The sequence below is a fragment of the Xiphophorus maculatus genome, chromosome 6 (genome assembly GCF_002775205.1).
Source record: "Xiphophorus maculatus strain JP 163 A chromosome 6, X_maculatus-5.0-male, whole genome shotgun sequence".
Classification (NCBI taxonomy): Eukaryota; Metazoa; Chordata; class Actinopteri; order Cyprinodontiformes; family Poeciliidae; genus Xiphophorus; species Xiphophorus maculatus.
The window spans coordinates 28,293,296-28,313,717 of record NC_036448.1 but is presented as its reverse complement, the minus strand read 5'-3'; the positions used below and the strand labels follow the sequence as shown (position 1 = coordinate 28,313,717).

Below are 20,422 nucleotides of genomic sequence, written 5' to 3'. Positions count from 1 at the left end.
AGGAAAAACAGAAAAAGGACTTCAGTTTTTAACTTGTTTTGTAACTTTTTGTTGTGATCCAATTATTTGTGTATCTTGCTGTGGGAAGGAAGGATTTCCAGCAGCAGTCAGTGTTGCATCAAATCTGAGCATCCCTCTGACTGAAGACTGCTGTATAATAACACGGCATCACAGACATGGCTCAGTAGAGACGATACTCCACAGGAACATGTCCTGCTTAGCGCTGCTAATCCACCTCATTTGCTTTTGCCACTCCTCTTTAATGCCCTGTCTGGCTGTGTGGTTAGAGAGATGTTGGAGTCCAGGAACCCTCATATCATTTTCAACTCCTCTGGCACTCAGGGTCAAAGTTCAGGTGCTATTTGAGCTTTTGAGATGCTAATCAAATGGAAAAATAATAACTTGTTGTCATGGTTACGCCTCATAACTGTCCAAAATTATAAATGTAAAAGCAGCAACACTTCCAGCCGCAGAGAACCAGGAGACAGAGGGAATAATTGTTCACACAAGCAACGACTCAACCAAAAACAGAACCAATCAGAACCAACGTAACCGAGTTGCTCCAACGTGAGGAAACATTTCCCAGCTAATAAAGTTATTTTTATGTCCAGTAATCTCTGAAAGAGGAGGAAACTCCGGCTCTAAATAACTCCATGACCCTCCGGTCTTGTTTGTCCGGTTTGTATTCAGCGGCTGTTTGGGTTTCATCAGATATGAACCATTCAGAGAATCTTAGTGTCTGATTGTGCAGCAGCTGGAGGTCAGCGACATTCTAACGCCTCCATATCTGCTCTGAACGGACAAACGCCACCAGGGTGGAACCGTGAACACCGACCGGCGCAGCCTCTGCAGGCCGGACACGTCCGCCTCACCGAGAGGCAATTAAGAGAAACTCGGCGACCTTGAGCGGCGCCGTCCATCAGAGACTCGCCGCCGATCCAGAGGGGAAACAAACAGAAACCAGGAAGACGTTTGTTCAGGGAGGAAAAACAGCAGAATGGCAGCAAACTGAAAAAACTGCAGAAAGACTCAGATTAATTTAAGAGGATTATTAGACATGGAAACAGGTCAAAGGTCAAGAGTTATTCAAACCCAAAATACATATTTATATATTTGGATGGACGGATTTAGAGTCCAGAGTTTCTTCAGGAAAACGGTTAGAGACACGGACGGATGTCAGAGAGCTGAACAGAACAGAACCGGATCAGAACCAATGAACGCCTCCTGCAGCAGCACGTTACCGTAGTTTCAGAACCTACTTACACACACACACACACACACACACACACACACACACACACACACACACACACACACACAGAAGGCTCCTCCAACAGTGAGCTGAACTAAATGTTTATGATCGATGGATCAACCTCAGCGGGTGAAGATACTGACTACATGCAAACGCTCGGTATTCTCCGCCTGCAGAGCAGAACTTTAGTGCCGAACCGCTCCAGTCATCCTGACGGGGCGCCGGCGCCACAGCTGAGCCTCTTAAAGGAAAGTCAGCAGAAGAAAGAAAACGGCAGCAGGAGCGGATCCAAAAATAGCTTTTTGTTCACATGGAAACCATACGGATGAAACGACAGTGAGGAAGATGGAAAGGTGAGGCGACGAGATCCGCCAGGAGAAACGAGGAAAAGAACCAGGAAGGTGAATAAACAGAGCAGAGGGGCGTTGATTCACCGGCATGCAGATTTATTAAATCTGCCTTTATTAGCTCAGAATCCACAGAAATAAGGAATAAAGTCGTTATTATTTCACGATTCCCATTATTTTTACAGAAAGACAAAAACTCAGTTTATACTGTAACACTTCAGATGAATTGAGACGAACGGCTGAAATATTCTGGGAATTTTTCCATGTTGGAAACTTTCTATGAAAGAAATGGAATAAAAGACACATTTTCTACATAACTGCAGAAAAATATAAAAAATGTGGAAAGAAATTAGAAGGATCTGATTTTTGCAATGTTAAAAGAAAAAAGCTGTTATTTTTGATAAGTTGTAACTTTTTAAAGTAGAATGTAAAAACATACGGTAAAATGGATCTGGATCCAAAATCCCCAAACTGAAAGTCCTGAGGCCAAAATGAGTCTTTCTCTCCAATTAAAAACACAAATATAAAATTATTCCCTTCCTTCTTTACCTGCACTACAATAAATTAAACTTGTAATATTTTAATTTTCCTCAATATTTACAGTTATTTAACTTATTAGGCTGATTATTTTCTGTTATGTTGGTCTATAAACTGTTTCTAGATCATTTCCAGCCACAAATCTGAGAAAGTTCTTCTAAAACTTTTGCCTCTGCTCTGATTTGAGGTAAAACAGACGGTGGTGCAGCGCAGCATGGCGCGGTGCAGCATGGCGCGGCGCGGTGCAGCATGGCGCGGCGCAGCATGGCGCGGCGCGGTGCAGCATGGCGCGGTGCAGCATGGCGCGGCGCGGTGCAGCACATCAGCGCGGCGCAGCACATCAGCGCGGTGCAGCACATCAGCGCGGCGCAGCACATCAGCGCGGCGCAGCACATCAGCGCGGTGCAGCATATCGGTGCGGTGCAGCAGCTGCGTACCTGTCCAGGTCGTCGGCGTCCTGCATGTTGAACAGCATGGAGGGAATCAGTTTGTCCATGTGCTGAGGCTCCCAGATGATGGCCTGCAGCTCATCGTTCACAGTTTTCCTCACGACTCCCTGAAGACCTTTGATCCCAGCGACTCGGATCCTGAAACACACGGAGACGCCGCTCACATCGCCAAAGACCAACGGATAAACTCCACTAAACTGAAACCACATTTATTTATTATTTGAAATGATTTCAAACACTTTCAGTTTGACTGAAAAGGAACATTTTCCATTTAACTGGTATTTACTGGAAATATTGAGAGGAATTTAAATAAACTGGAAGTTAAATTTGACTGAACTGAATTAAACTGGAATTTAAAGTTAAAGGAAGCACTAAACAGTTTAAAAGTTAGTGAAAGGACTAATAGATTAGCAGAAGGGTTCCCACTAATGACAGTGAACATTTTAAACCTTTAAACAGCTTCAGATATTTTCATTTTATTGTGTTTTTATCTGCAGCTTCTTTGTTTATTCCAAGTCATGATGCTCTGATATTTATTTAAACTTAGACTTCAGGATAAATGAAGGTCTTCTTCACCAGGATGATGAAAAAGCCTTATCCTGGACTTTCCCTGCTGTGAATTAATGCAAGCTGTCCTTTAATTTGGCTTAAGCTGATATTTGTTCCCTGAATCGTTTTTATTGGTCTTGAATTGCCTCTGAACTTGATTTAAACTGGAATATACAGGAAAGTGGCTCCAGATAACCTCTGATACAAAGATTTATGAGTTTAGAAACTAAAATGATTTGTTGCATCAAACTGGCTCCAACACAAAGTGAGACTCTTCTCCACAGTTTAGTCCCAGACGTCTGGCCAGTCAAAGCCCCATGAAACCAGGTCAGCTTTCAGCTCTGGACACAAAACTCTCACAGCAATTAAACCGAAGACGAGGTCGGCGTTCCCGCCTCCGGCTTCCTGGGAAATCCAGACCCGGACATAAAGCAGGAGGACAAAACCTGCTGCTCATGGAGCCAGGCATCAACTCAGAACTAAAAATTAAATCAAACCCAAACAGCAGCCCACCTCCCGGTCCAGACAAATGGAAACAAACGTCCATTTTTATGCCCAAACGTTCCCTCCACTCAGCGTCCCAGCTGGCAGCGCGAAGGTTCAACAAATAATGTGAGCAGCTCTGAAGGCAGCGGGTTTCTCGCTCAGTAAATGAGACTGAAGAGGCTTCAGGTATTGTTTTCATCCACTGCTCATCTTTATTAGCGCCAGACAGCCGCCTCTCGGCGGAGGACCACCAGCCGCCCAGCACAGACGTTCAAAAGCTATTTTTACCTCCCTGTAACCAGGAGCCCCATCTTCCAAACAACAAAACCTTCATTTGATTTAATTCAGTCGCACTGAAGAAATAAAAGCAGGTTAATTTTTCCATTGTGTCATTTTAGGTTGATATAAACACATGAGGATAAAATAATATTTACACTCTCTGCCCTGGGAACACGTTTGGATTTCCGTCACTTCCCTAAAATGTTCTTTGTTTCCTGTTTTTTGCTCAATGAGGGAAAACAAATTTACTGCAGAAACACAGAGAAGTTGCAGAAATATTTAACCTGGAGACAAAACAGGGAACAAGAAGGGCGAAGGTTTGAACTGCTGCTTTCAACCGCATTTAAAAATCACACTTCAACAAGTTCAGCTTTCTTCTGATCACTCTCTGTAAAGGTAATATTGATATAAATGATCAATTAATACCATTATAAACATAAAGTTCTTTATTTGAAACAGTCTTGTTCAAGACTAAAACTAACCGTTTGAGTCTCTCGGCTGCGATTCTCTAAGGAGAACAAAACTGTCAATATTCTCCTGATGTCAGGAAAAAAATACTTACATTAAATAAGTAATGCAATTAAAATCACACCTGAATAAGTTTTTTCACACGATGAGTCAATAAAAATCTTGTCATGCCATGATGCTGCCACTTCCTGTCGTCTTCTTCATGGTTTCTGCCTGCAGTAACATCCTGTTGTTCATGTGACTCGTGTGATGATTAAAGTGTTTCCTTTGCAGTTTTATCCAAAAATGAGTTTTTGAAATTCCTGTGTTTCCATTAAGCAGATTTATTTTCAAAATGTCAGATTGTGCATTTTTACGGTAAACAGAAACGCAGCCACTGAGCTCAGATTGGTGGCACAAATATGACTCCATAATCATCATCGTGATATGGAGGAACTGACTGATTATTAGTCGTATTAATCGGTTGATTAGTCGACTCTTTCTGAACTCGTACTGAAGGTCAGTAAATAAACGGATGTTACTCAAAGAATCTTTAACTTGATTTTAATTCGTCTTTTCTGAGATTAAAGGTATTTACCAGGTTTTTGTTTCTGTTCAGCAGCAATAAGAATTCAGTGTTTAGTTGTGAAAGTTCGCTGGGAAAACCAAACGGTCCAAATGTTCTGGATCTGTGCAGAGAAAAGCTTCGTCTCCCTCCCTACATGCAGACTCTGCCTGGTTCTTTTATTTGAGGATTAACGTTCCTCTAAAAGGCATGTTTGGTTTCTTTGAATGTTGTTTTCCTCGGGTTTTAATCCTCGCTTCTCTAAATAACCTTCCCTCGCCTCTAAGATGACTAATTTTTCTACCGTGTTGGATTCAGATTAGCACCAACGCTACCCGTTTCCTCCTTCAGGACGCCAGTTTCAACACGTCTGGATGTTAGCGTAGCCTCTCAGCCAGAGCTGATTACTCAGGTAGAGAGAATGAAGCTCCAAACAGCAGAAATGCAGCTACGATTTGTATCTTATTCATGTTTAAACACTAAGATCAAAGAGTGAATTTCTTTATGGCCGTTTTCTTCAGCAGAGGATGTGAAGCCATGTGACTGAAGCGATGGTCTTGTGTGATTCTCATGCTGTCATAGCGCTTTTTCAGATGTTCATGTTTAAACAGCCGTTTCAGAGGAAATACGGATCAGACGGATTTATATCTGCGGTTTAACGGGTACCTGGACGGGCGTCGCGTCGCTCCGACACCTGAACGTGAAGCTTCGACTCAAACTGAACCCTGACAGAAACATCAACTAAATACAGTTAACATCCGACTGCTGTGGTTCCCAACCCCCCGCGCACAGCGGGGGGTCCACCGTCAACAATCCCTCCAGATTTATTATTATTATTTAAATATTGAAATGATGATTATTACAATAACCTGAAGCGACCACTGTGACCTTTCACACCATCTTTTAAACAGCAACCCTGGAAACGAACGAAATGATGTATTTTTGATGGAGCAGCTGCAGCGTAATCGTGTCGGTTGAAGCCAAAGTTAGTGGATGTTGCAGTGAGCTTTGTCTCACCTGGTTCTGGTCTCTGGGTCTTCGTGAGTCGAGTGGCACATGGCGCTGAACTGGGAGACGAAGAAGTCGTAGCGGCGATGGTAGGAAGGCGTGTCCTCCTCGATGTTGGCAAACTTCACAAACTGCAACGGCCAAACAACAGGAAATGAAATGTTAGAGACAATCCTCTGACATCAGACCGAGGTCCGACCGCAGCGGAACGAGGCCCGACCGCAGCAGACCGAGGTCCGACCGCAGCGGAACGAGGCCCGACCGCAGCGGAACGAGGCCCGACCGCAGCGGAACGAGGCCCGACCGCAGCGGAACGAGGCCCGACCGCAGCAGACCGAGGTCCGACCGCAGCGGAACGAGGCCCGACCGCAGCGGAACGAGGCCCGACCGCAGCGGAACGAGGCCCGACCGCAGCAGAACGAGGCCCGACCGCAGCGGAACGAGGCCCGACCGCAGCGGAACGAGGCCCGACCGCAGCAGAACGAGGCCCGACCGCAGCAGAACGAGGCCCGACCGCAGCAGAACGAGGCCCGACCGCAGCAGAACGAGGTCCATTTAACGTCTGCTAAAGACAAACAAAAAGTACCGAAACATTTACTTTAAAGGAATCAAGTTTGATTAGGAACCAAGACTTCCAGTGGAAATTAAAAATCATGATGCCTTGAGGCTTTAATAAATTACATTCTCCCATCAAGCTTGTTTTTTATAGATCACAACCTGTGCGTTTCACTTCAGACCCGTTTTGTGCCGCTACGACCCAGCAGCAACTTCAGCTCCTCTTCCCCTCGTTTCAGACCAGCCGTTACTCTAAACCAGTGGTTCTCAAACTTTTTTCAGTGATGTACCCCCTTAAAAATATATTTTTAGTCAAGTACCCCCTGACACGGGCAAAACATTTTTGGAATTAAAAAGAGGTACAGTGCTGTAAAATCACTGTCTGATTTATTAAAGCCAAACAACTTATATCAGTGAACCTGACAAATACATCCATATTGCAAACATTGCATGGTTAAACAAAAAAGAAAAACAGAAGACGGTGACCACCAGGAAGGTATAAAACCAGTCAAACCGTTTTATTTTAAAGGATATTGAAACTAAATACTGAATATAAAATTCAGTGCATGAACACACATTTATATGTTTTCGAACGTTTTACAAAATAATTTTTCCCAAGACTTATTATGAGGAGCCTACTGATTTTTTAAAGATATTTTGAAAAGCTTCACGTACCCCCTGCAGTACCTCCACGTACCCCCAGGGGTACACGTACCCCCATTTGAGAACCACTGCTCTAAACCATAAAGTTGGTTTAAGCAGCGACTCACTGACTTTCCATCAGCCGTTAACTCGTTAAAATCCTGGTTTAAACTGAACAGCAAAAGGAGTCCTCTCACTAAATGATTTTTCTACAAAAGAAGGTAATTCTGGTTGAGGTCTCATCGTGAGAACAGCAGTAGAGAGGACAATTCAGGGCTGCTGGATGCCTGGCGGCGGAGCAGTTAAAGCCTCTGATTCAAACAAGCGGCTCCGTTTGTTTCCCTCCCCCGGGTGAAGCGAGGAGCTCGCTCTGAAAGGAGAAGACATTAAGGCCGTCGAGTGAAATGTTTTAACTTTATTATGCACACTAATTGGTATAATGAAGCAGCATCCATTTTCAAAGTCAAAGGCAGTGAGCCATGACAGAGAAACTGACCATTATCAGCCTGCGATATTCCCATCAGTTGGCAGGAAGTTGAGCCATAAATAAAGATATCTGAATTTTTTTACTCCTAAAATTGGTTCAAAAACCTGAAAAAGAAAAATGAAAGAAATGATGAAAAGATGAAACGGGAACTAATTATCTGAGGCTTTTTAAGTCCTACAGGGGGATTTTGTGCTCTCCATCTCAGACATTAATATGGATTTTAGTTGTGACAAACATTAAAAATATTTGAGAAAAAGATTAGTTGCCAATTATGGAGGATTTTAAAATGAGTCTCTTGACATTTTCACTCAAACCCAGAATTATCTCCGCAGGAAATCAGCTTTCCTCGATCCGTGACGCCGTCTACCAGCAACAGGGACGTTTAATCTGGTCCATGTTCTCACGCAGAGATAATCATGCTTTTCAAACAAGTAAACGATGAAAGTTTACCCATTTTCATCGCACCAGGATCTGAAACAACTCCCGCTGCCCCCAAATGAAATCACTTTTTACAGCCGACAATAAAAACATCAAGTCAAAAACTTCCACAAGTGTTTTTGGCTTAGTCAAAGTTTCTCATTTCCTCAAAATCCAGGTTAATATGGGCATTTTGGTTTCCACCTTCTAAAGGATTATAACCTTTAACATTTAGAGGGGGAAACACTGAGAACAGCAATAAGACCTGATAAAACACTTTAAGTTTAACGTCTCACAGAATATTATAAATCAGTTAAAAAAGTTGAGATTAAAATCCATCTTTCTGGAAAGTGGACCTGCACGTTTTGGGGGAGGAGCCTGGTAGTTTTGGGGGAGGAGCCTTGTCGGGTTGGGGGAGGAGCCTTGTCGGGTTGGGGGAGGAGCCTTGTCGGGTTGGGGGAGGGGTTTATACAATAAACCACAAGGTTCAGGTAAGTGTCCAGTAAAAATGCTGTAAGTTGCAGTAAAGTTCAGGCACCAACTTTCATTCTAATTATTCATATTTTAATGTTCAAGGCGTTATTCTAGAAGGTAATTTTACCAAGTAGAAAAATAAAATTACGCTTTTTAACAATTATCCTGATTTATAGTTGTGTTATTACTTTAATGTATACATTTGTAAATTCTCGTGATGCTAAAGTGACTCTTTACATACTAAACAATTAGGAATCAATTATCAACTTTTTCATACATTAATTACAGTTTAAGAGTTTAGTTCTGAAACAGGTTGAAACATCAGAAACTAAAAGATATTTGTGGTCTAATAATAGCTGCGATAACTGGAGCTGACACTTTGCTGACCATCTGTGAACCGAGTGGAAATGTGTGGAACCACAGGAGGAAACAAATGGACTTTAATCAAGAGTTCATGGTGGAGAGTCACTGCGGTGGCTAAAATGGGATTTTTAGTAATTTAGGGATAAATTATGGAAAGAAAACCAGAACTCTGATTTTATTTTGGGATTTTTGGAGCAAAATCATAAAGATAAAATGTTTTATTCCCAAATCTATCAACCAACGTGCTTCACATCCAGGTTATTGAAACCCTAAACGTTGGACTCAGAGGTTTCATGCGTCTTAACAGGGACCGATGAAAGAAGATGCAGGAAACAGCAGAAAGCATCTGAAGTTGAATCTAAGAGCCCTGGACATAAGCTGGTAGGAGTAAAGCAAAGTTAGATGTTTGGGTTTTAATAAGAATCATTGTTCTGCTGCCTGTGGAGCGATTTATCACCTCCTCCCACCAGGGCTTGTTTTCCCTCTCCTGGGTCACCTTCTCATCGAAAAACTTTAAAAACAACAGATTCGCAGCACAGATTGAAATGCAAGGAGCTTTGTTCCAAACAGTTCAACTAGTCATAAAATGTCTTAAACATAAAGCAGTGAAAACAGCAGCAGACGAGCAGAACAGGTCCGGATGTTTCTGAGAATAAAAGAATGGACAGATGTGACGAAATTACATCCAAATAAAAGTTAAACATCATCATCTTGCATGTGAACGATGCATCACATCATTTACACAAACAGCTGTTTTTTCCGCCATAGATCTGGCGCCCTTTCTGCGCGGCGCCCACATGCATCACTTAGAGCAAACTGACTTTTTGCGCCATTGGCTGCGACATCAACAGGAACATTTCTGATTTCTGAAGCTTGAAGGTAAACCTGAACCTTCATCCACTTGGCAGCAAACCAAACAGTAGCTGCGTTTCCATTAACTATGGAATTATGCAAATTGGAGTCAAAATAATAAATTTGCTTAATGGAAACACGGAATTTTAAAAAACTCACGTTTTTTGATGAAACGCTTTTGGGTTAGGAGGAGGCGGGTTTTTCAGCTACGTCAAGATTCATTTCACAAAACTGCAATGGAGACACTTTTCACATCACACGAATCACATGATCAACAGCCGGATGTTACTACTGGCGGAAACAACAAAGACGACGACAGGAAGTGGTCGGAGGATGATGGTTTATTTTTGTTTTTTCAGAGCTTTCACAGCGTCTCAGATCAGAAAATGTTGTTTCAATCCAAAGCTTTTCTGGAAAATCACCGACCAATTTCCCCAAAACGCCACATACGCAGCCGCTCCAAAGTAGGCGGGGCTTGATGCGCCAACGTCTGAATGAGACGCTGACGCCTCCTCTGATTGGCTGATAGATGATGACCTGATGCTATGGCTGAAGCATGAATACATCTCATGTAACAGCCATGATTTTTAATAACTTATTCTCTGAACAAGTTTATTCACAAGTGATCATTTCATTTCTTATTTAATGGAAACAGCAAATGGGATATTGTGCTTTTTCATCATCAGCAGAATATTTGTGCACATTTGTAATGGAAACGCAGCTGATAAGATATTTTTTGTTTGGATGCTGCAGTTTCAGTTTTTTCTGCTTCTATGTTTTGGGTTCTTCTTTGACAAATCTCTGAGATCGCAGCAACAAAAACACAGTTTAGAAAAATCATCAAAATAAACTAAACTGGTGATGATGGACTGGAAGCAGCCCAGTCTTCCTGATCCAACAGAACAAAGTGAAGCAGATCTGCTGTGACCACCATGAGGACAATCTAACTGCCACGGTTCTGCATCGGTTCTCCTCTGTCACAGAATAAATACCACACATAAATAATGCAGGTTCATCTGAACCCGCGGCTCAGATGGAGCGCCAACAATAGCCAGGATGACGGAACCGAGAGGAAACCACTTCTATTTCACCTTCAGAGGACTTGGAGGAAACAGATCTGAAGCAGCGTTAGGATGATTTCACCGTTTCCTCTCTGTGTGTTATTGGGCCACAATGAGAGCAGAAGTAGCTTTTAAACCTCCACCTGCCTCTGGGCTGCAGCCAACTGACATATTTAGCCCATTTCGCAAAAATAAGGTAATAAGTTTGAGTTTAATAGCCAACTTTGTGGATTATGAGCTCATATTTTCTGGGATTTATTGCGCAGCACATGGAGGCAAACATTAAAGTGCAATTATAGCGAAAGCAGCCACACTTCTCCCTGATCCAGGGACGAAAAAAAACAAAAAACTCAGGAGATTTTAATATCTGCTAAAAACAGTTAAAAATTAAACTTCATTTCACAGCCTGCTTTTGTTTTTTATTGCCAGCAGCAGTTAGATTTCTGCACCATGAAGAGCAGGAATGTCTGTAAGGTTGTTCCAGATCCTGCAGCTGTGATGCTGCATCACAGCTGCAGCATCACAGCTGCAGCATCGTCTCTCCTGAAACCTGGATCTGCTCTGAAGTAGCAGATCAATATAAACTGGTTCCATAAAACCTCCAGATTAATGGATCATCATCAGGTGGTTCTGATCTATAAACGCTCTGGAGTAATTCTGTCCTCCATGGTTTAGTCTCTGCTGCTCCTGGTCAGGATATGGAGGACTAATCCTGCCAAAACTGGCAAGAGATAAATAAATGGTCAATACTGCACCTAAAAATAAAAAAAATCTGAACTTTCCTAACTTTTTTGATTATACAGAGTGAATAGAAGTTAATATTAATCTTTGTGAATAATATTAATTTAACTTTGCATTTTACTTCAAATCTTGTTTTATTAATTCCCCTTTTTATTTCATTATTAATATTTCTCATTTTCATTTTACGTTTTTAATCAAATAATTTATTTACTGTCAAATCTTATGACATTTTATTTAGTTTTTCCATATTCTGTATGTAGTATTTTACTGTCACTTTTTTAATCATACATGGAATTTTCCTCTTTTTATTTTGCTTTGTCCTGGTTTGTCCTTTATTTACATTTTTTTTCTTATTTGTCTAAAGAAATAAATCCTTAACAAAATACAGAATATGGAAAAAAATAGAAAAACAAATAATGAAACATAAAAAACTAAAAACAATAGTATTGGAAATAAAATGACAAAATTAAATATGTTAAATTAATACTGTTGATAATGATAAGTATTCATTTATGTCGCCATATAATAAAATAAGTTGGTAAAATTCTTATTTTAATTGCCTATATTTATTATCTTTATTAAAATAATAAACTGATTTCCCAAAAGCTCCATCTCCACTGGTTTCTGAATCTCCTGGAGATTTAAAGTAGAAAAAGTCGAGTTTCCGTCACTCCAAGCAGCAGCGAGTCCAAACGGCAGTGAAAACCCCTGTGTGGCCCCATGGTGGCGCTGCTTACCGAGTTCGTTCCCAGAACCTGCAGGTCCGGTTCTCTGGACTCCAGCAGCTTGGCCACCATGTGCAGGAAACTCTCCACGAAGGGCTTGATGCTCTGGGAGTGGCACGCCATCAGCAGCTGGTCCAGCGCCTCCATGGCGATCACCACGTACCTGCAACCCATCACAGGGAAGATGGCCGCCGTTAGACCCAGACTCCAGGTTCTGGTCTGGCTGCGTTTGGACCGGCTCATCACCCGTAGCGATGCCGCACCACGTCTCTGCTCAGCCGCTCGGCGAGGTACGCCCCGATCCGGTCCAGCTTCTCCGGCGCCGACACGGCGTAGAACGTCAGCTTCTCCATGTCCGACTTACTGAGGCCATCCTGACAGGAAGCAGAGCGGAGAAAACGGGTCGGCTCGGTCCGGACCTCAAAACATTCCTCCCAGATCAAATTATCAGACTTTATCTTCCTGTTCATTTATACATATTTGTTAAATGTGTCGCCATATGCAGAGAGTACGAGTAAAATCTGTGAAAACGTCGACCTCCTCCTCCCTGAGCTAATGTTCCCATCTGAAGAAATGCACCAGAAACAACCAATCACAGCCAGGAGGAGGAGCTTAGCGCTGTCAATCAATCTTGTGAACACCCTGCTAAATGCGCTAATGGAGCAGAAATAATTTAACGTTTCAGGAAAGTTGTTCATCAAATGTCATCAGTGGCTATGCTAACTAGCATTAGCATTTATGACAGACTGCTAGCAAGGGGGATGATTGACAGCGCTAAGAACCGCCTCCTGGCTCTGATTGGTCCTCTCCAATTAGCACTGGAAGAAGGCAGAGAAGCTAAACTTTTTCACAGATTATCCATCTCATAACATGATGACAGTTTCAACAAAAATAGAAAAAAAATGTTTTTAAAAAGTTACACACTGCAGCTTTAAAGCAAAGGTGTCCAAACTGTTGACAGGCCACAAAACTCATTACAAAGCAAAAATTTGTTAACTGTGATTTTTTTTGTTCTTTTTTAGCTGCTCAATAATAAATCAAATGTTTATAAAATCTGCATATCATTAAAAATCCAAAACATAAAAAACTCCTTCAGACTTTTTATTTTTTGTGGTTATCAACTGTTTTCTATTTTGTTGGCCAAACATTTTTACCAGTTTTATCTTCTGGTCTGGGCCCTAACAGAATCTTTCTAAGGGCCTCAGCTGGCCCGCGGGCCTCAGTTTGGACACCCGGTGCAGAACCTTGTTGGACTCACTTTGGGATCCTCTGGGAAGATGTTGTCCACCAGGCGCTTGTACCGGGGCCTCAGCGGCCCGCAGCAGCCACACACTCCTGGGAAACGAGACAAGCAGACATGCTGGATCAGAACCACCAGAACCTGCTGCAGTTTAAAACCTGCCAGAACCAAAAAACGGTTCTGGATCCCCAGTTTTACAGCCCAGCATGACTCATCCACACAATAGCCCGACTTCCTCTGCAGCGGCCGCCGCCCGTCTTCCAACACAAACGAGTTTCAGTGAGTCAATAAGCAGCGATGAGTCAGAGTCACGGCGAGGAAGATCGGGTCGACTGGAGGCCGGACCCACAGAGGTTCTGATCTACACCGAACCAGAACCCACAGAGGTTCTGACCTACACCGAACCAGAACCCACAGAGGTTCTGATCTACACCGAACCAGAACCCACAGAGGTTCTGATCTACACCGAACCAGAACCCACAGAGGTTCTGATCTACACCGAACCAGAACCCACAGAGGTTCTGACCTACACTGAACCAGAACCCACAGAGGTTCTGATCTACACTGAACCAGAACCCACAGAGGTTCTGACCTGCACTGAACCAGAACCCACATAGGTTCTGATCTACACCGAACCAGAACCCACAGAGGTTCTGATCTACATTGCAGATGGACTATAATAATCTATATTACCATAAGGATACTGATTAAATTAATAAGTAAATCAATAAATAAATCAATAAGGAAATTAATTTTGCTTTAGGACTGTCAAATAAATGGTGTGAGAAAAAAACAAACATTTAAATCCACAAATGTAAATAATTGGAATTTAAGGCATTAATAAATAAAATAAAGTATGAACATGAAAATATAGAAATAAAAATATGTATGGGGAACAAATTCATAAATTGTGGAGCTTTTATGCTGGGACATAAAATAAAATAAATAAAAATTTTCTTCTGGACTGTCGAATAAATAAAAATAAATAGTGGGAGGATATATAATAGTTATAAAATAAATAGAGACGTTTGGCTGCATAAATGAAGTACAGGATAATAAATGACTTAAATTAAAAGAGAAAAATAGAATAAATAAAGATGGCTGAGCTGAAAAGGGTGGGGAAGGGTAACATTTAAAATATTTATTTTATATTTATTTATTTTCATTCCTGAAAATGTTTTCTGAAATCAAAGATCCAGAAACTTTTAAAAGTAAATAAATCTGCATTGTGCAGCGATTCCTCCTCTTTTCTAGAACAACTGAATGGACTCCAGTCCCAACACACACACAGCCACGCACACACACCGACACACACCCCCCGACACACACACACACCGACACGCACACACACATGGCGTTTTAAGACCTGAACCAGGTGAGTCAGGTGAGCTCAGAGTGTCAAAGGTCAACAGCGGCTCGATGAGGTGAGCTCAGCTCAACAGATGAATCGATTAAACCCGAGACGGCTGACGTCCCGACCCGAATACCAAACAGGAAGAAACGGATGTCTGTCGCCAGGCGGGAGAAAAGAATCGCTCTGCTTCAATTCCCAGCAGGAGCTCAGCGACTTTCTGCTCCAGAAAAGGTTCGTTAAAGACGACTTCATAAAAAACCCGTTCAGGCAGAACCGCCAGAGCAGAGCTTGCTCATGACTGGCAGCAGCCGGGAGTCAACGTCTCATCAACACCGACGGGATTTCAGCAGGAAGTAAAAGTCTGGACATCAGACGGCTGACGCAGTGAGAAATGTTGAATATTCATGAAGATTATTTATTGTTTTTGACCTGAAACAGAGAATTCCTGTCACACATGATGAGGCTCCTGCAGAGGCTGAGATGGGAACATCTGGGAGGTTTTTCTACCATGCAGGCGCTAACGTCAAGCTAGCACAAAACAACGTCAAGCTAGCACAAAACAGCGTCAAGCTAGCACAAAACAACGTCAAGCTAGGACAAAACAGCGTCAAGCTAGCACAAAACAACGTCAAGCTAGGACAAAACAGCGTCAAGCTAGGACAAAACAGCGTCAAGCTAGCACAAAACAACGTCAAGCTAGGACAAAACAGCGTCAAGCTAGCACAAAACAGCGTCAAGCTAGCACAAAACAACGTCAAGCTAGGACAAAACAGCGTCAAGCTAGCACAAAACAGCGTCAAGCTAGCACAAAACAACGTCAAGCTAGGACAAAACAGCGTCAAGCTAGGACAAAACAGCGTCAAGCTGGCACAAAACAACGTCAAGTTAGCACAAAACAACGTCAAGCTGCAGCTCCAAAACTCAACGTTTCCATCGATCAACGAGATTCTGGGATCATTTATTTCACATCTGATCCGTTTCCCTGGCAACACTGGTTGAGTCTATTTGAACTGGTTGGTTTAAAGAATCCAAACTGGTTTTGTAAAGGATAATAAAGTGAAGCTTCCAACCATTTTGTTATTTTATGTGTAAAAATGAATTCTAATTTATTTGGAAAGTGATATGTCTTAATTATATTATCTGGTAAAATAAAAAGAAATTCAGTTAGATTTACTAATATTTAAAAATAAAACAACTAAATACAAACAAAGTAAAATATTTACTTAATATTTGAAACTAATTGATCTTTTGTGAAAAAAAGTCCACCGATTTTGAATATTTTGATTAAATACGCAAAATTTAATCAAACTAGACTCAGGTCTAGTACTAAGTCTAGACCTAAGTAAAATTTATCTAATTTATTTAAAAATCTTTAGCTGTGTGATTAATATAATTTACTAGATATAAAAAAGTAAGGCACTTATATCTACTTGAAAAATGTTAGTGGAAATTTTTCCAAGGATTTTTAAAAGCACATCACATTTTTCAGGCCAACATTACCGTCAGTAATCTGAGTCCGTACGGCGTTTATGATGAAGATCTGACCTTCTGACTGTAACTGGGAGCTGAATGAAAATAAACGACTGGATTCAGTTGTTTGTTTCTAAGGCGGCGCCAGCAGCAGAAAATGAAAGACATTTAAGTTCATTCTGGCTGAGAGCTTCATGCCTTCGATACGGTAACCGAGGCAATGCATCAGGTTTAGTGTCCGCTGACGAATCTGCAACGAGAGGGAGGCATAATCCCGACGCGCAGCAGGAGACAGATGAATTACACCGACGAGATTCACTCAGCCGGCCGAGGGAAGACGATTACAGCCGATCGGATCCATCATCAGCCAACGCAGAGCAGCGAGGACGGAGATACAAACATCTGCAGCGGTCAGAGGGAAAACGCACCAAAATGTAAAATGAGTTACACATTCAGACGCTGCTCTGATTCTTACCAACGTAACCCAGAAAAAATCTCCAACAAGTCATGAATAAAAACCCCGACAGGAAAGACTAAAAACTAAACCAACAGAACCAGTTTGAACGATTCCAGGCTGACCAGTTTGGTTGTTTGTCTTTAATGTTAAATATGTAGAAGAAGAAACTGAATCCTGATCGTTCTGGATGATGAATTCAGTTTGTAGAGAGCAGAGAGGCTTTAATTAGCTCAAAATCTACACACAAACTGAATGTTTCTTTACAGATTGCAGAGAAATTCACAAATAATATCCATCAGAATATCGAATTAATAGCTTTAAACAAATAAAACCCACCCGTGACCTTTGAACTTTAGAGACCAACATGCTGAAACACAGACGACCTCTTCGTCCTTCATCCAGTCACCAGCTGGAGACCAGATGGGTTGAATGTATCTGATAATAAAGACTTTTCATTCAGGAAGCGTGAATTTTTCTGAGGTAAAGCGAAGGCAGCAGGTTGTGTTCACTGACGATTCCTAACGGTTTGCTTACCGTTTTGGACCATTCATGGTTCTGTTTTTGGTCTGACTGAGTTAAAGCATTTCTGTTGAGGTGAAGTATCGTATCTTCATCTGAAGCTTTAACTCTGGGCTGTCAAACGGTGAAACCTTCAGATGAGGCTGTGAACACATGAATCGGCTCCTCCTTCATGACTTAATCATCTGATTCAGGTGACTCAGAGACGCGCGACCTGACGCCGACCTTCCAGGATGTCAGTGAAATTTGTGCATTGCCTGAAGGTTGATGGACCTACCGGCGTTCAGGAATCCTCGTCTGTTGGAGGCCCGGTTGTAGTTGAACGCTCCGTCCGCCTCGGTTTGAGGAACCTGCCTGTATCTCCTCAGAACGTCACAGAGAGACGGCATGATGGGAAAAGGTTTTACTCCTCAGGCGGACGATAAAAATAATTCTCCTGCAGATCTTCAGAAGACGGTAACATCTAAAAACATGCAGATACTTGTTTCTACCTCCCCAGGTGAGACCATGTGTCCATCTGCCACACCTTCAGACTCTGCTGCAGGTCCGGCTTCACCTGTGTGACCGACGGCAGGTTCAGCCAATCAGCTTCAGCCGTGGCCCGTGTGACTACGATCACCTGGAGTTACCTCACTTCGTGAGGCGGAAGACGAGCCTCTGCTTGGTAGCGCCGGCCCGGCCGCGGCGGCTCAGGTTACCGGCCGCGTTGTTCACAGGAAAATGTGACCCAACACGAGGCGAAGGGAAACTCTGGAACCGGAGAGGCTCCAGGAGGGCCTCACCTGAACGCAGAGCGGCCGGGTTTCCATGCAAATCAGATGCAAACGATAAACAAATGATGACAAACGTTCGAATCTGATGGTGACTGACTCACATCCGGGTGCAAACAGGAGCATGTAAGTTTTATTAACGACCTTAACAAAACTTCAGTTTTAATTCCTGACCCCCTGAAAAATATCTCAAAAATTCACAAGTTTCAAAGATCTCAGGGCTGAGATGTTTTTCCTTTACGTGTAAATAATAAAAAAAGAAGGTTTATTCATTAAATCAATGGTGGAAATGCATCTGGTCTCAACATGTACAGTTTAGTGACTTTTACGCCCAAAATTAAAATAATTATCCAAAACCTCAAAGGGTTTAAAAAGAGTTCCTCTTTCCCAGAGTAAATTAAAATTGTGATTAAACATCACAGATGGGGAAAAGTCGATCGCTACAGAGCGCAGACACTAAAGTGGAGTCACTTAAAGCAAACAATGTTCCACTAACGGTGGACACCCTGAACGCCTCTGCAGCAAAACGTCGCCTTTTAATCCAAATGTCCAGTCAATGCAAAGCCTGGCTTTGAATTGAATCGTGCCGATTGGTGCCTTTACTGTTTACTTGTCATATTAAGGAGATGTTGGATTACCGCCCAGCACCACACATGTTTTAAAATGAGATCCTCACCACCTGGTGATGTTTCCACATACTGAAATTATGTTTGTGTTTGTCTTCAGGACAGGATCTGGGATCATGTCCAGCTTAGCAGTGTTTGGCAACAACCAGAACAAAACGTCTCCAGCTTAAAAGTCGATGTGGAATTTGCAAATTGCGAGTTTCTGATGTTTACAGCCAAACAAACTAAGTAAAAAAAACAGAATCACTCTTTGTTTCAACAACCTTTGGAGTCTGAGTTGGATTTTTGCTTTGGATGCTCCACAGATTTACTGTCAGAACAAAACAATGACTAAAACTCTGTCCCTGTGAAACTTCCTCACATCCTGAGTAAAACTATTTCCTGCTTGTTCCTGGTAGAAACCAGTTTTAAATAAACACTTCAGCACAGTGTTGGAGTAAAGCTCCCTCAGCAGAGCCGTGTGCTTTAATCTTCACCCAAACCACCAGAGGCATATAATCTAAAAGATTAAACGTGTCTCCGTCCCCTGCTGGTTAATACCTCAGTCCACGGCTCGGTGGGCGGACATTCGTCCGTCCAGCTACTGGAGAGGAGGCTTCAGGTCGCAGGTCGTCCATAAAGATTTAGGAACGATGATTTACGTGGAACAAAACCAAACATAGAAGAGCCAAATTTTGACTTTTGATGAGATCAACTGGTTTCACCGGTAAACTGATATTATGAAAGCTGAGATCGTTCCTGTAGATAAACAGGCTCCAAAATCTGCCTCAGTCTGACCTTCATACCCATCATCATCATCATCATCTCATCCTGCTGCTTTATTAAGACGAAGGTGACAGGTCACAACGTTTATAAGCAGAGCGAGTTTATGATATTTAGTCCAAACAAATAAATCTGAAACAGCTGTGAGTTAATAAGCCAAACAAATGAAGGAATAAATAACGTTTACGATCCGCCGGCTCGGCTGGAATGGCTGCTCCTGTTTTCATCGCCTGGAGGCAAACCGAGATGATGGAGCATAAATCTGCTGCTGCTCATCCTGACCGCACGTTTCTGCAAACATCAACCGCTTCTGAAACTTTCACCAACTTCAAACTGAAACCTGTTCGCTAACTTGTACTGTTACCACAGAACAATGCCTGGATTTCTCAAACTGAAATACAAATTACTAATTCAACTAATCTAACAGACCATTTCTAAAAACAAAGTTGATGAAAAAAGCAATTAATGCATGTTTGAGAACTCCTACAATCTCCATGAAAACCATTCAGCTGTGCAAAATGCCTGGGTGGACCTAGCCCCGCCTTCGAGGCGCAGCTCCTCCCCTTAGCTCCTTCAAACTAGCCAGCAGCGATTAGCAAACCTCCGGTGGAGCTGCTGAACTTGTTATAGGAGCTAGTGCTCAGAGCAATGCTGGTAAAAACGTTGCTAAAAGATTAATGATGACTTCCTGGAGGCGGAGCTTCAGAAAGAGCAAGCGCTTCTTAAAGAGACAGAGACCCAATTTCAAGGCATTAAATTACAAATTCAAATTTCTTTTAAATCATATTTGATTTATATAGCATTTATGTAACAGTTTAAGCTAATATAGTTACTTGATAATGTTATAAAATGGCTCTGTGTGGCTGGACAATATCTGATACTGTCCCTTTAAAAAGAGGAAAAACAAAAAACCCAAACTTTCTAATGATTACTCCTCTCTGCAGGTTTCCTGGATTTATAATGTTTATTTGCTCAGGTCAGTAAAGAA

The 20,422-nt window shown here is 42.1% G+C and overlaps 1 protein-coding gene across 5 annotated transcripts in view; it reads right to left on the bottom strand.

The window, feature by feature from the left end:
* The window catches only part of efr3a (EFR3 homolog A), a 66,832-nt gene that overhangs the window by 30,071 nt on the left and 16,339 nt on the right, over positions 1-20,422 (bottom strand). For all 5 annotated transcript variants that reach the window (XM_023335309.1, XM_023335308.1, XM_023335310.1 and 2 more), the window contains exons 3-7: positions 13,495-13,571; positions 12,483-12,610; positions 12,249-12,399; positions 5,929-6,050; positions 2,574-2,723 (exon numbers count right to left, since the gene is read on the bottom strand). In XM_023335309.1, coding sequence (XP_023191077.1) covers positions 2,574-2,723; positions 5,929-6,050; positions 12,249-12,399; positions 12,483-12,610; positions 13,495-13,571 — 628 coding nt within the window. The remainder of the gene's footprint in view (positions 1-2,573; positions 2,724-5,928; positions 6,051-12,248; positions 12,400-12,482; positions 12,611-13,494; positions 13,572-20,422) is intronic.